This window comes from Phocoena phocoena, chromosome 13, assembly GCF_963924675.1.
Source record: "Phocoena phocoena chromosome 13, mPhoPho1.1, whole genome shotgun sequence".
NCBI lineage: Eukaryota > Metazoa > Chordata > Mammalia > Artiodactyla > Phocoenidae > Phocoena > Phocoena phocoena.
Window position 1 is genome coordinate 64,608,011 of NC_089231.1, and position 24,539 is coordinate 64,632,549.

Sequence of the window (24,539 nt, forward strand, 5' to 3'; positions counted from 1 at the left end):
ATTGTGCCATTTATCTTTTAGTTGTTAAGCTGTAATAGTTTTTCATATATTCTAGATATAAATCTCTTATCACATATATGATTTACAAATATTTTCTCTCATTCTGGGGGTTGTCTTTTCACTCTCTTGATGATTTACTTTGTAGTGCATGCTTCTGATCTTGATGAAATATATTTTTTTTGGCTATGCCACACCACGCCACGCCACGCAGCTTACAGGATCTCAGTTCCCCGACCAGGGACTGAACTCAGGCCACAGCAGTGAAAGCACTGAGTCCTAACCACTAGGCCACCAGGGAACTCCCTGAAATCCATTATAAAAAAAAAATGTTGTTGCTTGTGTTTTTGGTGTCATGTCTAAGAAGTCTGCCTAACACAAGTTTGTAAGAATTTACTCCTGTGTTTTTTGTGGGTTTTTTTGCGGTACGCAGGCCTCTCACCGCTGTGGCCTCTCCCGCCGTGGAGCACAGGCTCCGGACGCGCAGGCCCAGCGGCCATGGCCCACAGGCCCAGCCGCTCCGCGGCACGTGGGGTCCTCCTGGACCGGGGAATGAACCCGCATCCCCTGCATTGGCAGGCGGACCCCCAACCACTGCGCCACCAGGGAAGCCCCTACTCCCGTGTTTTTTAAGTGCATTCTAGTTTCAGCCTTTAAACTTAGATCTCTAATCCATTTTAAGTTAATTTTTGTACATAGTACAGGCAGGGAGGGGCCCAAACTCATTTTTTTTTGCATGTGGTTATCCAATTGTCCCAGCACCATTTGGTGAAGACTATTCTTTCCCCAGTGAATGATCTTGGCACTCTTGTCAAAAATCAGTTGATCATAAACGTATGGGTTGGGGCTTCCCTGGTGGCGCAGTGGTTAAGAATCCACCTGCCAATGCAGGGGACACGAGTTTGAGCCCTGGTCTGGGAAGATCCCACATGCTGCGAAGCAACTAAGCCTGTGTGCTACAACTACTGAGCCTGTGCTCTAGAGCCCGCAAGCCACAACTACGGAGCATGCATGCCACAACTACTGAAGCCCGTGCACCTAGAGCCTGTGCTCCACAACAAGACAAGCCACTGCAGTAAGAAGCCTGTGCACCGCTATGAAGAGTAGCTCCCACTTGCCACAACTACAGAAAGCCCGTACGCAGCAACAAAGACCAAACGCGGGGCTTCCCTCGTGGCACAGTGGTTGAGAGTCCGCCTGCCGATGCAGGGGACATGGGTTCGTGCCCCGGTCCGGGAAGATCCCACATGCCGTGAAGCGGCTGGGCCCGTGAGCCATGGCCGCTGAGCCTGCGTGCCTGGAGCCTGTGCTCTGCAACGGGAGAGGCCACAACGGTGAGAGGCCCGCGTATCGGGAAAAAAAAAAAAGACCAAACGCAGCCGAAAATAAATGACTAAATGAATGAATGAATGAAAAAACAACAACAACAAAAAAAACGGGTTTATTTATTGACTCAATTCTACTCCAGTGAGCTATATGCCTACTCTTAGCCAGTATCACAATGTCTTGATTACTATAGTTTTGTAGTAAGTTTTAAAATCAGGAAGTGTGAGTCCTCCAACTTTGCTCTTTCATAAGACTGTTTTGGCTATTCTGGGTCTCTTGAATTTCTATATGCATTTCAGGATCAGCCTGCCCATTTCTGCAAAAAAAGCCACCTGGGACTCTGATACGGACTGCATTAAACCTGTAGATCAAACTGGGAAGTACTGTCATCTTAACAATATTAAGCCTTCCAATCCATGAACATGGGATGTCATTTCATTCATCTAGGTCTTAAATTCACATGCATTTTTACTAGACTGAATCCACATTCCCTTCATCATACTGGAGACAGCTGTAGACCTCCCTCCTTATTTAGCTCTGCCACGTATTAAAATAGAAATATATATAAATGCTGCCCCTTTTTTTTTTTTTTTTTTTGCAGTACGCGGGCCTCTCCCATTGCAGAGCACAGGCTCCGGACGTGCAGGCTCAGCGGCCATGGCTCACAGGCCTAGCCACTCCGCGGCATGTGGGATCTTCCCGGACTGGGGCACGAACCCGTGTCCCCTGTATTGGCAGGCGGACTCTCAACCACTGCGCCACCAGGGAAGCCCAATGCTGTCCATTTTTAAGAGAACTCTAAGGACTATAAAGGATCTAGGGTTTTCCTATTTATTGGGAATGCATTATTTAGGAATCGAAATCTTTAAGGTCAACTTTTCTGCTGTTTTCTGAGTGTTTACTGTATAAAATTTATCGAAGAAAAAGGTGACCAATGAAATAGATCTTTTAATGTACACATAATCCTATTTACATACATAAGTAAAAAAGTACATGTGTATGTAAGAGCACAGAAAAAACTTTGGATGAAAATACACCAATTTGTTATAGTGGTTACCTCTGGAGAAGGAGGAGCAATGGGATGGAGAAGAAAAGAGAACTAGCACCCTTTACTTGCATTTTTTTTTTTTTGCCATAAATGTTTTCATGTATTTCTGGTGTAATTTTAAATCTGAATAACAATAAATATAAATATGCCCCAGTAACATGAGTTTTTCAACAGATATCACCCTAAGAGTAAATAACCAAGCTGACCTTGAGATCGCAGGTGGTGTTGAGCAGCAGGTTGGAAGGTTTGAGGTCACGGTGCAGCACGTTAGCTGAATGGATATATTTTAACCCTCTGAGGATCTGGTAAAGAAAATAGCAGATATGGTCGTTGCTGAGGTGTTGCGTCTTCAAGAGCTTGTAGAGATCTGTTTCCATGAGGTCCTGTACTATATATCTGTTTGGAAAGGTTAAGGTAACACACCAAAATAGCTGGTTACACTTAGCAAAGCACTGAAAACAAAACGAAGCCAAAGGGTCCATTATGACATCATGAGGCTCGGGAGGGAAATGAGAACCTGATGAAAACTTGGTACACCTCAACAGAAGGAATCGGAAAGTCGTGAACTCCTTCTTAGGTCCTGTGAGACAGCAGGCACCACACCTGCCTGATATGCGCAGTGATGCGCTAGCGGAGACCTGACGCAGGTGGTGTGGATGAGTCCTGGTCTCCAAGCTGTCCACCATCAACAGACGCCCTCTGGGGTTGTTGGGAAGGGCTGGGGGAGGGTGGGGGCCAGCACCAGGCACTCTCTCCTCTCTGGCCTAGCAACAACTCAAAACGTCACTGTTCTTTTACCTCCCTTCTTGTCCCCCTCCTTCTCGACAAAAATCAACCATAAAACTTTTGGAAACACAGGCCTAGAACACATTTGCTACTAAACTCAACCCTCAGTCTATTTGCTTCACTCTTCAGTTAAGGTTAAGAGTATAAATAAGTATGTAAGACTGTTGGAAGTTGTGCTAGGTAGGGGCCTGTCCTAGTTGAGCTCCTCTTGTTTTCCTGCCTATCCGTGTATCTCAGCATATAAAATTTTAGTTATGGCTAACTTCATTCATTCCCACAGAAAATAAATTAGAAAAGCGGCTAGGTTTTAACTTCACCACGATATTATTTCATTAGTGTTTTTGCATTTCTTTTATTCATTTCTGTGTAAATATTACACATCTACAGATTCATGCTAGATGAGACATGGTACAGAATTTGAAGGAAACATGACTGGAAAACTTGTCATCTGACAGAGATGTGATTTTCAAGGCAAAAGGTAAAGCAGGACAACAGATGGCAGGAGGAGGCATTTCATTTAAAATATCATCAGAACTTAGTGACAGAGCTGTCTAAAAATGGAAAGGCTAAAAAATAATAATAAAAATAAAAATAAATAAAATAAAAATGGAAAGGCTGCCTGGAGATAGTGAGCTGCCTCTCCCTGGAGGGGCAGAATGCGAAGTGGGCAAACTGGTGGGAACATTGCTGCGGCCAGAACCGGAACCTTCTCCCATCAGGTCCTCCTCAGCACACTTCACACTTGTACCTTTCAAACACAGTCTTTACCCAGGCAGCCTCCTTTACTCAAGCCTTTACCTGCTTAGTCCAGATTTCTAAATGTTTGTCATAGTTAATCACACAACTTCAGAGCTGAGCCAGCCTTGTAGATCATGAGGGCAAGCATGCCAGTTTTAAAAATGAGAAAACTGGACCCAGATGTGAAATGGCGCTAAGATCAGGACAGTATGGACCTGACCAGGTGCTGTACAGGGCACCCTCTTCCACAGTCGACTGCTCTTTCCTTTTCACTATCATAACAAACCATACCTTGAGTGGCAAACACGTGACTGGAAAAGGTGTTCTCCAAAATTTTCCACTATACACTTAAAGGAAATCTTTACTGAAACTGACAGAAAATATTGGATTTGCCAAAAAGATACTAAAATCAGTTACTGACAAATGAAAAAAATGAATCAGAGAAAAAATGTAAATGATGCAAGTATTACAGTAAATGACAAGCAAAGTACAGTTTCCCCTTAAATGTGCTTTATTACTTTTCCTCCACCCCATAAGTGCAGTCACGTCCAGTTACATTACTCAACCAGGTGACGGAGCAGTGGAGCAGCTGCCTGAAAAGGATACACATCTTTCATCTGCTCAATGGTTGGTGCTCGAATAATATCATTGATTCCAATGATGTTCTCATGTCTGAAGCGCAGTAAGATTTTTATCTCCCTCAGGGTTCTCTGGCAGTAGGTCTGGTGCTCAAAAGGGCTGATTTTCTTGATAGCTACTCGAACTTTGTTGACATTATCGTAAGCAGAGCTAAAAAAATAAATAAAAAAGGAGGGGAGGAGGGGAGATGGCATTAAAAACAGTTCTCAGAACAAGGCGGTAAAGTATTAAATGTTTAGCACTCTGGGCAAACACTTGTTTCATACACGTGAAGGAAGCATGTGTATAATCCACAAAGAGGCCTTAAGCTAGGGAGGATGCGGCTGGCAAAACGCAGCACACACAGAATCTCAAAACTAACAGAGGGCCTGGCCCTGGGAACTGTACAGATGCCCATTTTCATAAACCCAGGAACATGGGCGTATGACACACATAAGCCATTTTCCCACTGTTTTTAACAGCAACTGCATTCTGGTGAGAGCAATCATTTCTGCCTCCAAAACAACTTCCTACTGTTGGATTAGATTCCACTGACTCAGCAGAAACAATCAATTGACCATCAACCACATCTTCAACCCGAACAAAAATGCACCCAAGAGAGCAATAAGGATATACTGCATAGCACAGGAAATTATAGCCATTCTCTTGTAATAACTTCCAATGGAGCATAATCTGTAAAAATACTAAATCACTATGCCGTATATCTGAAACTAATATTGTAAGTCAACTATACTTCAATTAAAAGGTGGGGCAGGAGGATGCATTGATTGCTTGCAACAACTTTGTCTTACGTGCAAAATGACATGACTATTTCTTCCTCCCCCCCCCACAAGAAATTTAATCAAGATGTTTGGGTAGTCTTATAACAAAACCTAAAAAGTATTGTTCAAAAAATACCTTCACAGCCATAACATAGGGCCCAGTTCTTTCCAAGTTGTCCTGAAGGTCTGACTTAATAGAATTCCAAGCAGAAGCAATAATAATTTTATCTTCAATTTTATGATGAATCTGAATCTTGAATATTACTACTATCTTTATGAACAATATTCTATTGAATCTTTTCTGTAAGAGCTTTTCATATTAACAAGTATCAACATCTGGTCCACTGACCGAAGCAATGAAAGAACACGGACGGGCAGTAAGACATTACTTCTGGTCTCCTCTGGGTAAGTGCTAGAAACAGGAAACAGTAAAATAAGTTTATTCTCAAGTTTGTGCTTCTATAATGATATCTATCAGTCTACTTATACTGAGAATTACTGATGCATCTGTTTGACTCTACCACAAAACTATGCTGTAGGAGGGACCTTGTCTCACTCAGCTTCAGTTTTCTCACACCATTTATACATTGCACTCGGGTACCCCAACACTTTGAAATGATGTCTATTTCCTTAAATAAAAGAATAGCTACTCAAATCTTATTTTGCTTTGGTTTGCTGCAAGAAGGCCCAAACCACTGATTTTTAGGTAGACAGGCAAAGGGATATGTCGTTCAAGCAAGCTTATTCAACACTGGGAGTAAATACTATTAGAAATCAAAACTTTTTTGGTAATTCAGATTTTAGAGCCTGAGTTCAACAAAAGAGAACACAGGTTAAAATAATTATAAAATATTGGTTTACACTCAACATTATAAATACCCAGGGCTTCCCTGGTGGCGCAGTGGTTAAGAATCCGCCTGCCAATGCAGGGGAAACGGGTTCGAGCCCTGGTCCGGGAAGATCCCACATGCCGTGGAGCAACTAAGCCCGTGTGTCACAACTACTGAGCCTGCGCTCTAGAGCCCATGAGCCACAGCTACTAAGCCCCCATGCCATAACTCCTGAAGCCCACAGAGCTAGAGCCCATGCTCCGCAACAAGAGAAGCCACTGCAATGAGAAGCCGGCACGCTGCAACAGAAGACTAGCTCCTGCTTGCCGCAACTAGAGAAGGCCCGCACACAGCAACGAAGACCCAACGCAGCCAAAAATAAATAAATAAATATTTTAAAATTTAAAATAAATAAATAAATATCCAGTTTTACTGAAGCATGGTAGTCAAACAAACACGGGCATAAACTTGCCTTTGAGAATAAGACTGCTTGGGGAGAGGGGCTTATGGTCAATGTGCCCCTCCAACAGTACCGACTGACACTCAGTGATGAAATTGGAACTGGGTATGTTATTTAAAACAGAGAGAGGGTGTACCTGGTGGCGCAGTGGTTAAGAACCCGCCTGACAATGCAGGGGACACGGGTTTGAGCCCTGGTCCTGGAAGATCTCACATGCTGCGGAGCAACTACGCCCGTGCACCACAACTACTGAGCCTGTGCTCTAGAGCCCACAAGTCACAACTACTGAGCCTGTGTGCCACAACTACTGAAGCCCACGCACCTAGAGCCCGTGCTCCACAACAAGTGAAGCCACTGCAATGAGAAGCCCATGCACCGCAACGAAGAGTAGCCCCTGCTCACTGAAACTAGAGAAAGCCTGCGCACAGCAACAAAGACCCAATGCAACCAAAAATAAATAAAAAATAAATTTAAAGTAAATAAATAAATAAAACAGAGAGAGAGGCGCAGACAGATAGACAGACACAGACACACACCCTAAGTAAAGGAGGGAACCTTTTTTTTTTTTTTTTGGCGGTACGCGGGCCTCTCACTGTTGTGGCCTCTCCCGTTGCAGAGCACAGGCTCCGGACGCACAGGCTCAGTGGCCATGGCTCACGGGCCCAGCCGCTCTGCGGCATGTGGGATCTTCCCGGTCTTCCCGGACCGGGGCATGAACCCGTGTCCCCTGCATCGGCAGGCGGACTCAACCACTGCGCCACCAGGGAAGCCCAGGAGGGAACTTTTATCCAGCCATTTGGTTATACTAACAGGATACAAGGATTATACTATTACTGTGCCCTTGAGGAGCTCAAGCTGTTGAGAGCACCCAGTCATCTTACATAAATGCAGCTTCAAGTCCCAGATGAATTCTATCCTGAGATACATAAATGGTGGGAAATGGGAGGTCAAGCCCAGAGGTGAGCACATTCAATTCTTAAAACGGTAGATTCCTACTATTCAGCAATAAAATTATGGAAACAAACTGTTGATATATACAACACAGATGAATCTCAAAATAATTATGCTGAGTGAAGCCAGACCAAAAGAAAAGTACCTCTACTTATATAAAATGCAAACTAGTCTATGAGGACACAAAGCACATCAGAAGGGTTTACCTGGGGCTGCTGGGTGGGAGGGATTATACAAATGGAAATGGAAGCTAGATAACTTTTGGAGGCGATGAATGTTCATTATCTAATTGTTTTGATAGCTTAATGGGTGTATAATATGTCAAAACTTAAACTGTACACTGGTATATTGTTCATCAAGCAATTCTTAAGAGAGCAATTAAAAAAAGGAGCCAGGGCTCTCCAAATGCATGGTCAATTCCAGGGCCAGGGTGGGTGGGAACAGAGATTCCAGAACTATATTTGACCAGTTAATGTGGAAGTAGAAGCCCACAGAATTCTGGAGTAGATTATTTAACAGACATTTTGTGATCGTTTAGGGAAGAAAAGGGAACCAGCATGAGTCAATTATGAACAAGTCATGCTAAACTAACCTCATTTCCTGTTTTGACAGGGTTACCACAACAACAGGAGGGTGACGCCAGAGCTGCAGTGGATTCAAGCCACACTTGTCAAGCTCTTCCCACTTCTGAGACTTCGTGTTAGTACTGGGGGCAAAGCCAATCAGCGATCCTGCTCTTAAAAAACTGGCAATTTAGTGAGGGAAGGAAACAGGAACAGACAGCATGCACTGCTTTTATCACAGTAAAGCACTTCTGAAACCCAAGGAGAAGCTGGGTAGATTAAGTCCAAATAAGGGCAACAAAGAGAGGATTAAAAGAAGATGAGGCCTGTAGAAACCATACCCTGAAAGATGAGCAGGCTTTTGAAAGAGGAGCAAGGGCACAGAGAAGGCGAGAGGCAACATGTGGAGAGGAAAACAATCAGGCCATCTACGGGGACAGCTGGTCCTCACCCAATCAGGCACCTCCTCACCCAGTGGTGATTACTGGGTCCGGAGAATGTGCCATCAGGAGCCCCAGAATCCCAAGGCGGTGAGCAGAATGCTCCTCCAGGGTGTGTACCACAAGCGGTGGCCAAGGGGAGCTATCTGCAGGGTATACATGGTGCGTGAACTGTTGGGCTGGGGGTCCACAAGCTCCAGCTCATGGGGGTTGGGGGGGGCACAGCACTGGCTGGGAAGAGAAGAGGGCTATGCTGGAGGCCTGCTCTCCTCAAACTGCTGACACCCAACTCTAAAAAGCCCAAGATTTTTCAATTTGAACCTGATCTTCCAGGTCTTTAAGAAAGTTTATGTCTCGGGGGTGAGAATACATTTCTTGTTTCTTAGTTTGATTTATATGGTATGTGATGCTCCATTTGTATTCCTGACCCAGGCCTTGCAAACAAAACATGAGGGGCAGGCCTGGGTTTGGGAGGCACAAAATGAAGGTGGGGGTAGGGGAAGACAATGACAGTCTTGTACTTCCTGATTTAAAGATCTGAGGAGGCTTGCAGGTGATTCGGATGGCTCTGCACTTCTAGCAGCATTAAAGAGAGAACAAGGTTAGGAGTAAGATATAGGAATTTTTAACGGAAGCCACAGAGGGTTGAACTACTGAGGAGAGATAAGTGGAGAAAACAGGTCTGATGACAGAACTCAGGAGCAGACAGAGGAGGAGGAACCAGCTAGAGAGTGAGGAAGTACCTATAAGCACCAGGGGAGAGTGGTGTTTCAGAAGCCAAGATTATAAAGAGTTCCAAACAAGAATGCTTCACAACAATTGGAAAGCATTCAATGAATCTGCAATCAGCTGATGTGTGGTACCCTGGGTGGCAGTAAGTGGAGAGGAGTGGGGACAGGAGTGGAAGCAGCACAGGTGACTACTTTTAAAGAAGGTGAGGAGGAGAATGACTGGCAAATCCAAGGGAACAACCAAAAGGCACAGGCTGTTATGAAAGCAGTGGGTGGGTCAAAGGCTGGCGGACCAGGTGGGGTGAAAAGACGACTCCCCAAAACTAGGCAGGTGTGAGAAGGCAGCACACACTTCAGGCAAAGCAGAGGTGCATGCAAAGCTACAGAGGCCTGCGGGAACCTGCAGCAAGAGAGTGGGACCCAAGGGGACACGGATGGGGTTGAAGCCGGAGGCATAAGCAGGAACCAGGCCATGCTTAAATATCTACAATTTTACGCTGGGGAGGCACCAAAAGATGTTAGGCAGGGATTTTAAGCATGGCGATATTTTTATGAAGTTCCCTCACGTAGTAGTTTATTGAAGGAATGGAATGGGGAGGGGAGTGCACCAGGCAGGAGCCGTCTTAGCCAACTTGGAACGATGGTGGAGCCACAGCTTTGGAGAAAGTGGCCACAGGCAACTCAAGAAGTAGTGCCTACTTCATAAACCTCATGTTTCCCAGCTTGGTCCTGTTCAAATGCTCTCCATTCAATTAGACTATATTCCTCAATGGCAGAACTATACGTTCTAAATCACTTATGTCTTCTTTCTAGCAGCTGTAACCAAATTCACAGGGGAGAAACAAACAGTGGAGGAGAAGAGACAAATCCTCCTAACAGAAGAACTTGGAGTAATATGTGTAGATCCTCTCCCCTCCAGGAGGTGGGACTCAATCTCTCCCAGCCCCCACACCTTTCAGGCAGGCTGAACTTAGAGACTTGCTTCAAAACAACAGAATGTGGGCTTCCCTGGTGGCGCAGTGGTTGAGAGCCCGCCTGCCAATGCAGGGGACACGGGTTCGTGCCCCAGTCCGGGAAGATCCCACATGCCGCAGAGTGGCTGGGCCTGTGAGCCATGGCCGCTGAGCTGCCCGTCTGGAGCCTGTGCTCCGCAACGGGAGAGGCCAACAGTGAGAGGCCTGCATACCACAAGAAACAAAAACAAAAGAACAGCATGTGAAGAGGGAAGGACAGTAACTTTACAGTGGAGAAGCCTGGCAGATACCACCTCCACCAGGCGATCAGTTACCACTACCAGTGACGTCATGTGGACACTGTGACTCCCTGATAGGATGAGGCGAGAAAGGCAGCTCATCTCTGTGATTTTCTTTCCCCAAACCTGTAACCCCAGGCTAACAGTGAGAAGAACATCAGACAAACCCAAGTTGAGGGATATTCTACAAAATACTTGATGAGTACTCTTTAAGTCATGAAAAGAAAAGTGAGAAAACAGTCAGAGAGAGACAGGCAGACATAACAACTAAATGCATGTAGTACCCTGGATTGGATCCTGGAACAGAAAAAGGAAATCAGTGGAAAAGCAAATTCCAAGTAAAGTCTGAAATTTCTTTATACTAATGCTGGTTTCTCAGTTTTGATAAGCGCATACAGTAATGTAAGATGTTAATATCAAGGGAAACAGAAACTGGGTGGGGGCTTACGGGAACCCTCTGCACTATCCTGGCAACTTTTCTGTAAACCTAAAATTATTCCAACATAAAAGTTTATCTGAAGAAGGTCTTCCACTAAATTATACCTCCAAAATTGATGACATAATTATAATTAACATGTAGAAAATATGGGCTTAATTTAATAAGTAGAAGGAAACATAAACATTTCATAATTATCTACTTTAACCCCCCATAAAAATAAAAATGAATGCCCAATGGAACAAAAATATTCCTAAAAAGGTAACTGAAAACTTTACCTAATTGAACTTTAAGTTATGTTCCACCTCAATCATTTGACAAACATTTACTAAATACCCAATATAGGCTAAATCTCACTGCAGACTGAACATCATCCCACCTGCCTTTCTCCCTTTGAGCATCCTTAAGAATAGGGATGATATTTGAAGGTATTTACTGCAAAACTACCTAAAAGAACAAAACCTGTATTGCCAAACATAAGGATTAATACATTATGGAATATTTATATATAATATATATATAAATATATATAACATATATAATATTTATATATGCAGCCATTAAACTAAGTATGAAGATTGTATTAACTAAAGGTAAGATTCAAAATAAACCAACAGACTGCAGCTTAAAAATATTTATCTAGAAGAGGCAATATACAGAACAAGCTAGGATGATGGGACCATGAGTGATTTAAAATGTAATTTAAATTGTATTTTGTCTTACTATTTCTGTCTATTCTATTGGGAGAAAAAAATAACCAGTGAGGGGTAGGTAATATAAGATAAGGCAGCTTGAAGGAAATAACTTGAGTTTTTAAATGAGTTCCTAAAGTTCTAAATACCTTCACAGGCTTTTGCTTCTTAACTTAAAAAACCAGACAGTATTTATGAAATAACAGTTTTCTGACACCCAGCAACAGGCAACACAGGCCGGCAAGCTGAGCCCTGTGACTGCCCCAGCTTACAGCTTGGAGTTACCAGGTTTCAGTAAAGAGAAGGGAAACCCAAATGGAGCCTGGTAGTCTCCCTGAGTTGAGACAGAATTCGAGATCTGGAGAGTCCAACTCAGAATTTCTGCGGCTGAGTACAGGAGAGGAGAACTTCAGAGAAGGTTGGGGAGATCCGCAGAGGGTTCCCTCTGAGTGTCCAGCTGATAATGATCAGAGCTTGTGCATGATCAAATTCCAAGGCTGGGGAAGGAGCCACCAGAGAGGAGCAGATGGACTAATCCATGTGGAAAAAGGCTGGGAACAGTTCCTCTTCTACCACTTTTCCAGTAAAGACCTCCTCATACCAGGACAAAAAACTGAGTCCTCAGAAAGGTGTTGACTCAGTACTGGGGCTAAATTAGTCTTTGACTAAAGGCTATTCTGGACTAAATGCCTAAAAGAGAGCTAAAATGCTTAAAAGAGAGCTTTCAAGGGATCAAAGTGTTCCAAGTAACTTAACTGCATCCCAGAAAAAAAAGTCCCAAAGTATTTAAAGAAATACCAAAAAAAGCCCTAGCACTCAATGTAAAATCCAGTGTCTTGCATCCAATCAACATCCAAACCCCCCCCTCCCCGCAAAAAATAAAAAAAACCCAGGAACTATATTCAATACCTTGCAATAACCTATAATGGAAAAGAATCTGAAAAAAATATAAATATTGAATATAATGAATCACTTTGCTGTACATCTGAAATACTGTAAATCAGTAAAAACAGCCACAAAACAAAAAAGCAGGAAAATACAATCTATAATGAAGAGAAAAGCCAATAAAAAAACATACCTAGGAAGTAGAGATGATAGAATTAGTAGACAATCATGTGTACTGGTATAAATATACTCCATATGCTCGTGAACGTAGAGCACAATATAAAGAGAGAAGTGGAAGGTATAAAAAAGACTCAAAATGAACTTCTAGAGATGAAAAAAATACAATGGTTGAAATTAGCAAGAGATTATACACTGAAGAAAAACCTGGTGACCTAGAAGACACAGCAGTAGAATCTAGCCAAAATGTAATGCAATGGAGACATCGGGGGTAACAGAGCACCAGCGAGTTGTGGGACAAGGTCAAGGAGATTAACATACATTTAATTGGAGTCTAACAACTTCACATGTACAAAATGCGAGGGAAAGTAAATATTTCTAGAAAAGTGTTAAATGTCAAGGAAAAAAGAAACATACAAGTGCTCTCTCTACACTGGTTTCCAACTTAGCAACAGGCACCACTTAGTAGCTGAGATTGTCATTACAACAGAGAGTGAAAACTTATGCTGATGCCCAAGTATTAGCTGAGAGAAGCTGCATTCAGATACCTATGGTATTAAGCTCTGAGATTATAAAAGAATTATTTTCGGATTCCCACTTGGACATACAGAAATAATTTGATATATTATGGACTCTGAGAAACAGAGGAGCCATTTCAAATCTACTACGTTTGCCAGCTGGAATGACAGCAGTCTTGCATGTGAAGGGAAAAAAAGGCCTGCTCCAAATTGCTCCACGAAAGCTGTACCCTTTATTCTTTAAAAAAGCATTATTCCAAAATTTCAGGATTTCTAGTTATTTGGTTATTAGAGTTTAGGAAAGAACCTTTATTCTTAAGACTATTCATTTGAATAGCTTTACTCTTGTGGTATAGATCCCTTTCACTGTTAGAAGTTCTCTGATCGTGTCTCATAAAATTGACATTCCCCCGTCATCCTGAACTTTCCTGCTTTTTTTCTAGGTATATCTGGGTCTGTCCATGGCCCTGATAGCAGGGTGCTCAGCATGGTCACTACTCTCCAGTGCTGGTGGTGCCCACACCAGCTCCACTTCCAATTTGGCTACTGCATTCTCACACACACTCCAAGGCTGTGGGGTGTGAGGAGCCACCCACAGGGCTGGCTTGTACTGCCAATTCTTCACACCCTCGACTCCTGATCACACCTCCTCCTCTCAAAGTCATACTTACTACAGTGCAAACAGCAACAACAGTTAACAGGGTTGATGCAGCACTTTCAAGTCTTGTTTCCCCCAGGTCAAGACTTTTATTTTTGATGTATATTACATATGAGGCATATTTTCACTTTACATCATGTTTACTCACAATTACTGATATATTGTGTTGTCTTGTTTCTTATATGGACATCACTCAAGATATTTATAGTTGGGTGGTGATAATAAAAAGAAATCTTATGAACAATTCTTATTTAATAATATCTACAACTTATTGAGTGTTTACTATGTGTCAGACATTGCTCTATGTTAATATCTGTGAACCTCTTTCAGAAGGTGGTATTTATTTAAGGTGGGTTAGAAAGCACAGCAGGGTTTAATAGGCAGTCTATGAGGAAAGGCTTGCAGAAGGAAGTAGCCACAGGAACTAAAGCATGGAAGGCTGGGTACAAGTGCAAAGCTGTCCAGTACAGCTGGAGTTTAGAGCTCATCTGGGCGAAAAGCAAAAGGTCACACAAAGAAAGCTGAGAAATCTGTACTTTATTCTTTTTTTTTAATTTTAAAATTTTATTTATTTTTTTATACAGCAGGTTATTAGTCATCAATTTTATACACATCAGTGTATACATGTCAATCCCAACTGCCCAATTCATCTCACCACCCCCACCCCTGCAGCTTTCCCCCCTTGGTGTCCATATGTTTGTTCTCTACATCTGTGTCTCAATTTCTGCTCTGCAAACAGGTTCACCTGTACCATTTTTCTAGGTCCCACATATACACGTTAATATACGATATTTGTTTTTCTCTTTCTGACTTAATTCACTCTGTATGACAGTCTCTAGATCCATCCACGTCTCAACAAATGACCCAACTTCTTTCCTTTTTATAGCTGAGTAATATTCCACTGTATATATGTACCACATCTTCTTTATCCATTCGTCTGTCGATGGGCATCTAGGTTGCTTCCATGACCTGGCTATTGTAAATAGTGCTGCAATGAACATTGGGGTGCACGTGTCTTTTTGAATTACGGTTTTCTCTGGGTATATGCCCAGTAGCGGGATTGCTGGATCATATGGTAATTCTATTTTTAGATTTTTAAGGAACCTCCATACTGTTCTCCATAGTGGCTGTATCAATTTACATTCCCACCAACAGTGCAGGAGGGTTCCCTTTTCTCCACACCCTCTCCAGCATTTGTTGTTTGTAGATTTTCTGATGATGCCCATTCTAACTGGTGTGAGGTGATCCCTCATTGTAGTTTTGATTTGCATTTCTCTGGTAATTAGTGATGCTGAGCAGCTTTTCATGTGCTTCTTGGCCATCTGTATGTCTTCTTTAGAGAAATGTCTATTTAGGTCTTCTGCCCATTTTTGGATTGGGCTGTTTGTTTTCTTAATATTGAGCTGCATGAGCTGTTTATATATTTTGGAGATTAATCCTCTGTCCGTTGATTCATCTGCAAGTATTTTCTCCCATTCTGAGGGTTGTCTTTTCATCTTGTTTATGGTTTCCTTTGCTGTGCAAAAAACTTTGAAGTTTCATTAGGTCCCATTTGTTTATTTTTGTTTTTATTTCCATTACTCTAGGAGGTGGATCAAAAAAAAAATCTTGCTGTGATTTATGTCAAAGAGTGTTCTTTCTATGTTTTCCTCCAAGAGTTTTACAGTGTCCCGTCTTACATTTAGGTCTCGAATCCATTTTGAGTTTATTTTTGTGTATGGTGTTAGGAAGTGTTCTGATTTCATTTTTTTACATGTTTTGCCAGCACTACTTATTGAAGAGACTGTCTTTTCTCCATTGTATATCCTTGCCTCCTTTCTCATAGATTAGTTGACCAGAGGTGCATGGGTTTATTTCTAGGCTTTCTATCTTGTTCCATTGATCTGTGTTTCGGTTTTTGTACCAGTACCATATTGTCTTGATGACTGCAGCTTTGTAGTATAGTCTGAAGTCAGGGAGTCTGATTCCTCCAGCTCCGTTTTTTTCCCTCAAGACTGTTTTGGCTATTCGAGGTCTTTTGTGTCGCCATACAAATTTTAAGATTTTTTGTTCTAGTTCCGTAAAAAATGCCATGGGTAATTTGACAGGGATTGCATTGACTGTAGATAGCTTTGGGTAGTATAGTCATCTTCACAATATTGATTCTTCCAACCCAAGATCATGGTATGTCTCTCCATCTGTTGGTATCATCTTTAATTTCTTTCATCAGTCTTATAGTTTTCTGCACACAGGTCTTTTGTCTCCCTAGGTAGGTTTATTCCTAGGCATTTTATTCTTTTTGCAATGGTAACTGGGAGTGTCTCCTTAATTTCTCTTTCAGATGTTTCATCATTAGTGTATAGGAATACAAGAGATTTCTGTGCATTAATTTTGTATCCTGCAACTTTACCAAATTCATTGATCAGCTCTAGTAGTTTTCTGGTGGCATTCTCTATGCATAGTATCATGTCATCTGCAAACAGTGACAGTTTTACTTCTTCTTTTCCAATTTGCATTCCTTTTATTTTTCTTCTCTGATTGCCATGGCTAGGACTTCCAAAACTATGTTGAATAATAGTGATGAGAGTGGATATCCTTGTCTCATTCCTGATCTTAGAGGAAATGCTTTCAGTTTTTCACCATTGAGAATGATGTTTGCTGTGGGTTTGTTGTATATGGCCTTTATTATGTTGAGGTAGGTTCCCTCTATGCCCACTTTCTGGAGGGTTTTTTAGCATAAATTGGTGTTGAATTTTGTCAGAAATTTTTTTCTGCATCTATTGAGATGATTATATGGTTTTTCTTCTTCAATTTGTTCATGTAGTGTATCACATTGACTGATTTGCATATACTGAAGAATCCTTGCATCCCTGGGATAAATCCCACTTGATCATGGTGTATGATCCTTGTAATGTGCTGTTGGATTCTGTTTGCTAGTATTTTTTTTTTTTTTTAAGCATTTTTATTTTTATTTTTTTGCGGTACATGGGCCTCTCACTGTTGCGGCCTCTCCCATTGCGGAGCACAGGCTCCGGAAGCGCAGGCTCAGCGGCCATGGCTCACGGGCCCAGCCGCTCCACGGCATGCGGGATCCTCCCGGACCGGCGCACGAACCCGTGTCCCCTGCATCGGAAGGCGGACTCTCAACCAGTGCGCCACCAGGGAAGCCCCTGTTTGCTAGCATTTTGTTGAGGATTTTTGCAACTATATTCATCAGTGATACTGGTCTGTAATTTTCTTTTTTTGTAGTATCTTTGTCTGGTTTTGGTTATCAGGGTGATGGTGGCTTCATAGAGTTTGGGAGTGTTCCTTCCTCTGCAGTTTTTTGGAAGAGTTTGAGAAGGATGGGTTAGCTCTTCTCTAAACGTTTGATAGAATTCACCTGTGGAGCCATCTGGTCCTGGACTTTCATTTGTTGGAAGATTTTTAATCACGGTTTCAATTTCATTACTTGTGATTGGTCTGTTCATATTTTCTATTTCTTCCTGGTTCAGTCTTGGAAGGTTATACCTTTCTAAGAATTTGTCCATTTCTTCCAGGTTGTCCATTTTATTGGCATAGAGTTGCTTATAGTAGTCTCTTAGGATGCTTTGTATTTCTGCGGTGTCTGTTGTAACTTCTCCTTTTTCATTTCTAATTTTATGGATTTGAGTCCTCTCCCTCTTTTTCTTGATGAGTCTGGCTAATGGTTTATCAATTTTGTTTATCTTCTCAAAGAACCAGCTTTTAGTTTTATTGGTCTTTGCTATTGTTTTCTTTGTTTCTATTTCATTTATTTCTTCTCTGATCTTTATGATTTCTTTCCTTCTGCTAACTTTGGGTTTTGTTTGTTCTTCTTTCTCTAGCTCCTTTAGGTGTAAGGTTAGATCGTTTATTTGAGATTTTTCTTGTTTCTTGAGATAGGCTTGTATAGCTATAAACTTCCCTCTTATGATTGTTTTTGCCGCATGCCATACGTTTTGGATCATTGTGTTTTCGTTGTCATTTGTCTCTAGGTTTTTTTGTTTTTTTGTTGGTTTTTTTTGCGGTATGCAGGCCTCTCACCACTGTGGCCCCTCCTGTTGCGGAGCACAGGCTCTGGATGCACAGGCTCAGCGGCCATGGCCCACGTGTCCAGCTGCTCCGCGGCACATGGGATACTCCCAGATCAGGGCACGAACCCGCGTCCCCTGCATCGTCAGGCGGACTCTCAACCACTGCGCCACCAGTGAAGCCTTCTAAGTACTTTTTGATTTCCTCTTTGATTTCTTCAGTGATCTCTTGGTTATTTAGTAACGTATTGTTTAGCCTCCATGTGTTTGTGTTTTTTATGTTTTTTCCCCTGTAATTGATTTCTAATCTCATAGTGTTGTGGTCAGAAAAGATGCTTGATACGATTTCAATTTTCTTAAATTTACTGAAGCTTGATTTGCGACCAAGATGTGATCTATCCCGGAGAATGTTCTGTGCGCACTTGAGAAGAAAGTGTAATCTGCTGTTTTTGGATGGAATGTCCTAGAATTATCAATTAAATCTATCTGGTCTATTGTGTCATTTAAATTAAAGCTTGTGTTTCCTTATTTCTTTTGTGTCTGGATGATCTGTCCATTGGTATAAGCGAGGTGTTAAAGTCCCCCACTATTAATTGTGTTACTGTCGATTTCCTTTTATAGCTGTTAGTAGTTGCTTTATGTATTGAGGTCCTCCTATGTTGGGTAAACATATATTTGTAATTGTCATATCTTCTTGGATGGACCTCTTGATCATTATGTAGTGTCCCTCCTTGTCTCCTGTAACATTCTTTAAAGTGTATTTTATCTGATATTGAGTATTGCTACTACAGCTTTCTTTTGATTTCCATTTGCATTGAATACCTTTTTCCACCCCCTCACTTTCAGTCTGTATGTGTCCCTAGGTCTGAAGTGGGTCTCTTGTAGACAGCATATAGATGGGTCTTGTCTTTGTATCCATTCAGCAAGCCTGTGTCTTTTGGTTGGAGCATTTAATCCATTCATGTTTAAGGTAATTATCGATATGTATGTTCCTATGACCATTTTCTTAATTGTTTTGGGTTTGTTTTTGTAGGGCCTTTTCTTCTCTTGTGTTTCCCACTTAGAGAAGTCCCTTTAGCTTTCGTTGTAGAGCTGGTTTGGTGGTGCTGAGTTCTCTTAGCTTTTGCTTGTCTGTAAAGCTTTTGATTTCTCCATCGAATGTGAATGAGATCCTTGCTGGGTAGAGTAATCTTGGTTGTAGGTTCTTCCCTTCCATCACTTTAAGTATATCATGCCACTCCCTTCTGGCTTGTAGAGTTTCTGCTGAGAAATCAGCTGTTAATCTTATGGGCATTCCCTTGTATGTTATTTGTCATTTTTCCCTTGCTGCTTTCAATAATTTTTCTTTGTCTTTAATTTTTGCTAATTTGATTACCATGTGTCTCGGCGTGTTTCTCCTTGGGTTTATCCTGTATGGGACTCTCTGTGCTTCCTGGGCTTGGGTGGCTACTTCCTTTCCCATGTTAGGGAAGTTTTCAACTATAATCTCCTCAAATATTTTCTCTGGTCCTTTCTCTCTCTCTTCTCTTTCTGGGATCCCTATAATGCGAATGTTGTTGTGTTTAATGTTGTCCCAGAGGTCTCTTAGGCTGTGTCTTCATTTCTTTTCATTCTTTTTTCTCTATCCTGTTCCGCAGCAGTGAATTCCACCATTCTGTCTTCCAGGTCACTTATCTGTTCTTCCACCTCAGTTGTTCTGCTATTGATTCCTTCTAGTGTAGTTTTCATTTCAGTTATTGTATTGTTCATCTCTGTTTGTTTGTTCTTTAATTCTTCTAGGTCTTTGTTAAACATTTCTTGCATCTTCTCGATCTTTGCCTCCATTCTTTTTCCCAGGTCCTGGATCATCTTCACTATCGTTATTGTGAATTCTTTTTCTGGAAGGTTGCCTGTCTCCACTTTATTTAGTTGTTTTTCTGGGGTTTTATCTTGTTCCTTCATCTAGTACATAGTCTTCTGCCTTTTCATCGTCTATCTTTCTGTGAATGTGGTTTTGTTCTACAGGCTGCAGGATTGTAGTTCTTCTTGCTTCTGCTGTCTGCCTTCTGGTGGATGAGGCTATCTAAGAGGCTTGTGCAAGTTTCCTGATGGGAGGGACTGGTGGTGGGTAGAGCTGACTGTTGCTCTGGTAGGCAGAGCTCAGTAAAACTTTAATCTGCTTGACTGATGTTGGTTGGGGCTGGGTTCCCTCCTGTTGGTTGTTTGGCCTGAGGCAACCCAACACTGGAGCCTACCTGGCCTCGTTGGTGGGGCTAATGGCTGACTCTGAGAGGGCTCACGCCAAGAAGTACTTCCCAGAACTTCTGCTGTCAGTGTCCTTGTCCCCACAGTGAGCCACAGCCACCCCCCGCCTCTGCAGGAGACCCTCCAACACTAGCAGGTAGGTCTGGTTCAGTCTTCCCTTGGGTCACTCTTTCCCCTGGGTCCCAATGCACACACTACTTTGTGTGTGCCCTCCAAGAGTGGAGTCTCTGTTTCCCCCAGTCCTGTCGAAGTCCTGCAATCAAATCCCACTAGCCTTCAAAGTCTGATTCTCTAGGAATTCCTCCTCCCGTTGCCGGATCCCCAGGTTGGGAAGCCTGACGTGGGGCTCAGAACCCTCACTCCAGTGGGTGGACTTCTGTGGTATAAGTGTTCTCTGGTCTTCTGGTGGATGAGTCTGGAGTCACCCACCCAGCAGTTATGGGATTTGATTTTACTGTGATTGTGCCCCTCCTACCGTCTCACTGTGGCTGCTTCTTTGTCTTTTGATGCGGGGTATCTTTTTTGGTGAGTTCCAGTGTCTTCCTGTCAATGACTGTCCCGCAGCTAGTTGTGATTCTGGTGTTCTGACAAGAGGGAGTGAGAGCACGTCCTTCTACTCCACCATCTTGGTTCAGGCTCTAAATTCCTTTAGTAAAGACAATTCCCAAATCTGTACTTTATTCTGATAACAGAAAGAATTCTCCAGCCACGAGAATGACACTATCAGAAATACAGGTATTTCCAGAGACTGAAGGAGGCTAAACAGAAATATTAAGACCAGTAAAAAGCCTACAGTTGTAATTCTCGAAATATTTATATGTCTCACTACTTTGAAATTACAGTAGTTATCACATCTGCTGCTTGATCTTGCTATTTAAGGCATTAATAAAGAAGCACAGGGGCTTCCCTGGTGGCGCAGTGGTTGAGAGTCTGCCTGCCAATGCAGGGGACACGGGTTCAAGCCCTGGTCTGGGAAGATCCCACGTGCCACGGAGCAGCTGGGCCTGTGAGCTACAAATACTGAGCTCTGCGCGTCTGGAGCCTGTGCTCCGCAGCAAGAGAGGCCGCAACAGTGAGAGGCCCGCGCACCGCGATGAAGAGTGGCCCCCGCTTGCCACAACTAGAGAAAGCCCTCGCACAGAAACGAAGACCCAACACAGCCAAAAATAAATAAATGAATAAATAAATTAAAAAAAAAAAAGACCAGATAAGTTTCTAAAAAAAAAAAAAAAAGAAGCACACACATTAAAGATGTATTTTCTAAAACAGTACTTCAACATAACCGATTTCCTTGGTAACCTTACATAATTTATTCTATTCACTTAAGACCACTACTCTGATCTGGCAGTGAGGACCTCCTCAGGAGACCATGCCTCTCACAAAGGATCTCCTGCGTCCCTCGCCAGAATAGGACACACAACAAGAAGCACCTGCTGCAGAGCCCCACCTCCTACTTCATGGATGTGAAATGCCCAGGATGCTATAAAACCACCACCATCTCTAGCCAGGCACAAACAGTAGTTTTATGTGTTGGCTGCTCTAATGTCCTCTGCCAGCCTACAGGACGAAAAAGCAAGGCTTACAGAAGGATGCTCCTTCAGTTGGAAGCAGCACTAAAAGCACCCTGAATCAAGATGAATGGGAAACGATCCCAATAAACATATTTTGGATTAAAAAAAACAAGCCAAAACAAAAAACAACCCACTAATCTGAGAAGGAGCCACAGGTTTCACTGACTGCCTGAAAGATCCATGACACAAAAAAGATTAAGAACTCTTATTATCAGGGCAATTTACAGATTCAGTGCAAATGGCAGAGACAGAAAACTAGTACATAGAAGTTTGTACTCAAGAGAAAAAATGTCAGTTGGGATCTTGAAGGAGGCACAATGAATAAACTTAAAACCATTCAAATGTCAAAATCAATTTTATCAGGTATTCATTAATCGTCTACATTGTTAAGCGCTATGGATACTACAGCGAAAACAGAAAGCTCCTTACTCTCATAAACTTTATACAACATGGGGGAAATATAAAGAGACATGTATTAGGGGACTTCCCTGGTGGTCTAGTGCAGCAGGGGGCACAGGTTCAATTCCTGGTCAGGGAACTAAGATCCCACAAGATGCGTGGCAAGGCCAAAAAAGAAGAAAAGGGGGGGTGGGGTAAGGAGACATAGATAAATTATGATAGATACTAAGAAAAAATGCAAATGCTATAATTAACATCATCATGGATAACTAGAGAACTTGGTTTAAATTAGGGGCTCAGGGAAGGCTCTTCCTCTCTAAGGAAGTGGCATTTAAAACAGAGACCTGAAGGACAGGCTGGAATTAGCCAGGTGAGGGGTAGCTGAGAAGGCAAGTGTTCTTCTGAACAGAGAGAGGTTAGGCAGGTGAATCTGTGGACCCCAAAGAAGGCTACTTGGTGGCGGGCACATACCAAGCCAAGAGCACATGGCTCAGGATGAGGCTGTGACCTGGAAGTTGTGCTAAGGGTTTAAGACTCATCTTAAGTGCACTTCCACTTTAAGGAAGGACTAAAAGTACCCAATTTATATTTGTAAATGCTCTCTCCAGCTGTGATATGAAGAATAAATTGTAAAAAGGAAAGAGTGAAAAAAGAAACCATTTGAAACACTGCAATAGCACCAGTAAGAGATGGTAGTGGCTTGGACTAAGCAACAAGCACATAACTGGCATTTTAAGCCAGTCAGTTCATTGTACGAAATCATGCCGCCTACTGCAGGACATTCGGCATCCTAGACTCAAGGGCACTGTGAACCAGCAGCACTCTCAAATCAGTAAAATACTCACAAAAAGAAAAAGCAGCACACCTCTAAGGGCAGTGGTAAAGCCTCTGGAGTGTACAAGATGACGACAGTGGAGACAGGAGGAGTTACTGAGATTGAAAAGGAAAGGTGCTGACTGGGATCTAGTGAGCAAGGTGGGTGAACAGGCCAGATAATACTGTCAAGGTCAAAAATGAGCTGTGCATATGGGAGAAAAAATTTGCAACATGTAGGACTTGTATTTAGAGTATATAAAGAACTCTTACAACTTCAAAATAAGACAAACAACCCAAAATTTTAAATAGGCAAAAGAACAGACACTTTTTGTGTGACAATACACACATACAAAGATGAATGATGTCATAAGGGAAATGTAAATTAAAATCACATAACATACCCATTAGAATGGCTAAAATGAAAAAGAATGACCATACCAAGTGCTGATGAGGATGTAGAAAAGCTAGAACTCTCATACCCTGCAGGTGGAACTACAAAATGGTACAATCACTATGAAAAGGCTTGGTGGTTTCTGAAAAGTTAAATGCACACTCACCATACAACCCAGCAGTTCTACTCCTAATTATTTACTCAAGAGAAATGAAAATATATGTCTATGACAACAGCCAAGATACGGACACAACCTAGGTGTCCACTAATGGATGAATGGATAAAGAAGACGTAGTATACGTGTACAATGGAATACCAGTCAGCTGTAAAAATGAAAGAAATCTTGTCATCTGCCACAACATGGACGGACCTTGAGGGCATTACACTAAGTGAAATAAGTCAGACAGAGAAAGACAAATACCACATGTCACTTATACATGGAATCTAAAAAACAAAACAAAACCCATGTGGTTGCCAGAGGGGTAGGGGGTAGGGATGGGGAGGAAACAGGTAAAGGGGGTCAAGAGGTACAAACTTACAGGTATAAAATAATTAAGTCACGGGGATGCAACGTACAACATAGGGAATACAGTCAATGATACTGTATTGACTTTGTATGGTGACAGATGGTAACTGTACGTATTGTGGTGATCATTTCGCAATGTATACAAATGTCAAACCACTATGTGGTACACATGAAACTAATAAAATATTGTATGTCAAATTACTTCAATTAAAAAATAAAGAAAATATACATCCATAGAGACTTGTATACAAATGTTTGTAGGAGCTTTATTCATAACAGTCACGAACTTGCAACAACCCAAATAGTCGTCAACAAGGAAAGAGTAAACAAACTGTGTGTCACCGTGCAACGGAAGAGCACTGAGCAACAAAAGGGAAATGACTACATGCGACAACAAGGATGAACCTGGAAAACCCTATGCTAAGTGAAAAGGCCAGGCAAAAAAGAGCAAAGACTTCTAAATTCCATTTATCTGAAACGCTAGGTAAGCTGAGGCTGATTTACAGTGATAGAAAACTGGATCCATGGTTGCCTGAGCTGAAGACTGACAGCAAAGGGCACGAGGGTACTTCTTCGGGGTTATGTAATGTTCCGTATCTCCACCGTGGTGGTGGTTACACAGGGTATATATTTGCCAAGACTCAACTGAACTTTGCACAAAGAAAAGGTCCATTTTGTTGTATATAAATTATAC

At 42.2% G+C, this 24,539-nt stretch overlaps 1 protein-coding gene and 1 pseudogene across 2 annotated transcripts in view; one reads left to right on the top strand and one right to left on the bottom strand.

The window, feature by feature from the left end:
- MAPK1 (mitogen-activated protein kinase 1) overlaps window positions 1-24,539 on the bottom strand; it is a 93,496-nt gene that overhangs the window by 33,732 nt on the left and 35,225 nt on the right. For both annotated transcript variants that reach the window (XM_065890583.1, XM_065890584.1), the window contains exons 2-3: window positions 4,502-4,684; window positions 2,578-2,767 (exon numbers count right to left, since the gene is read on the bottom strand). In XM_065890583.1, coding sequence (XP_065746655.1) covers window positions 2,578-2,767; window positions 4,502-4,684 — 373 coding nt within the window. The remainder of the gene's footprint in view (window positions 1-2,577; window positions 2,768-4,501; window positions 4,685-24,539) is intronic.
- LOC136133015 (small ribosomal subunit protein eS27-like) lies at window positions 21,512-21,759 on the top strand (annotated as a pseudogene).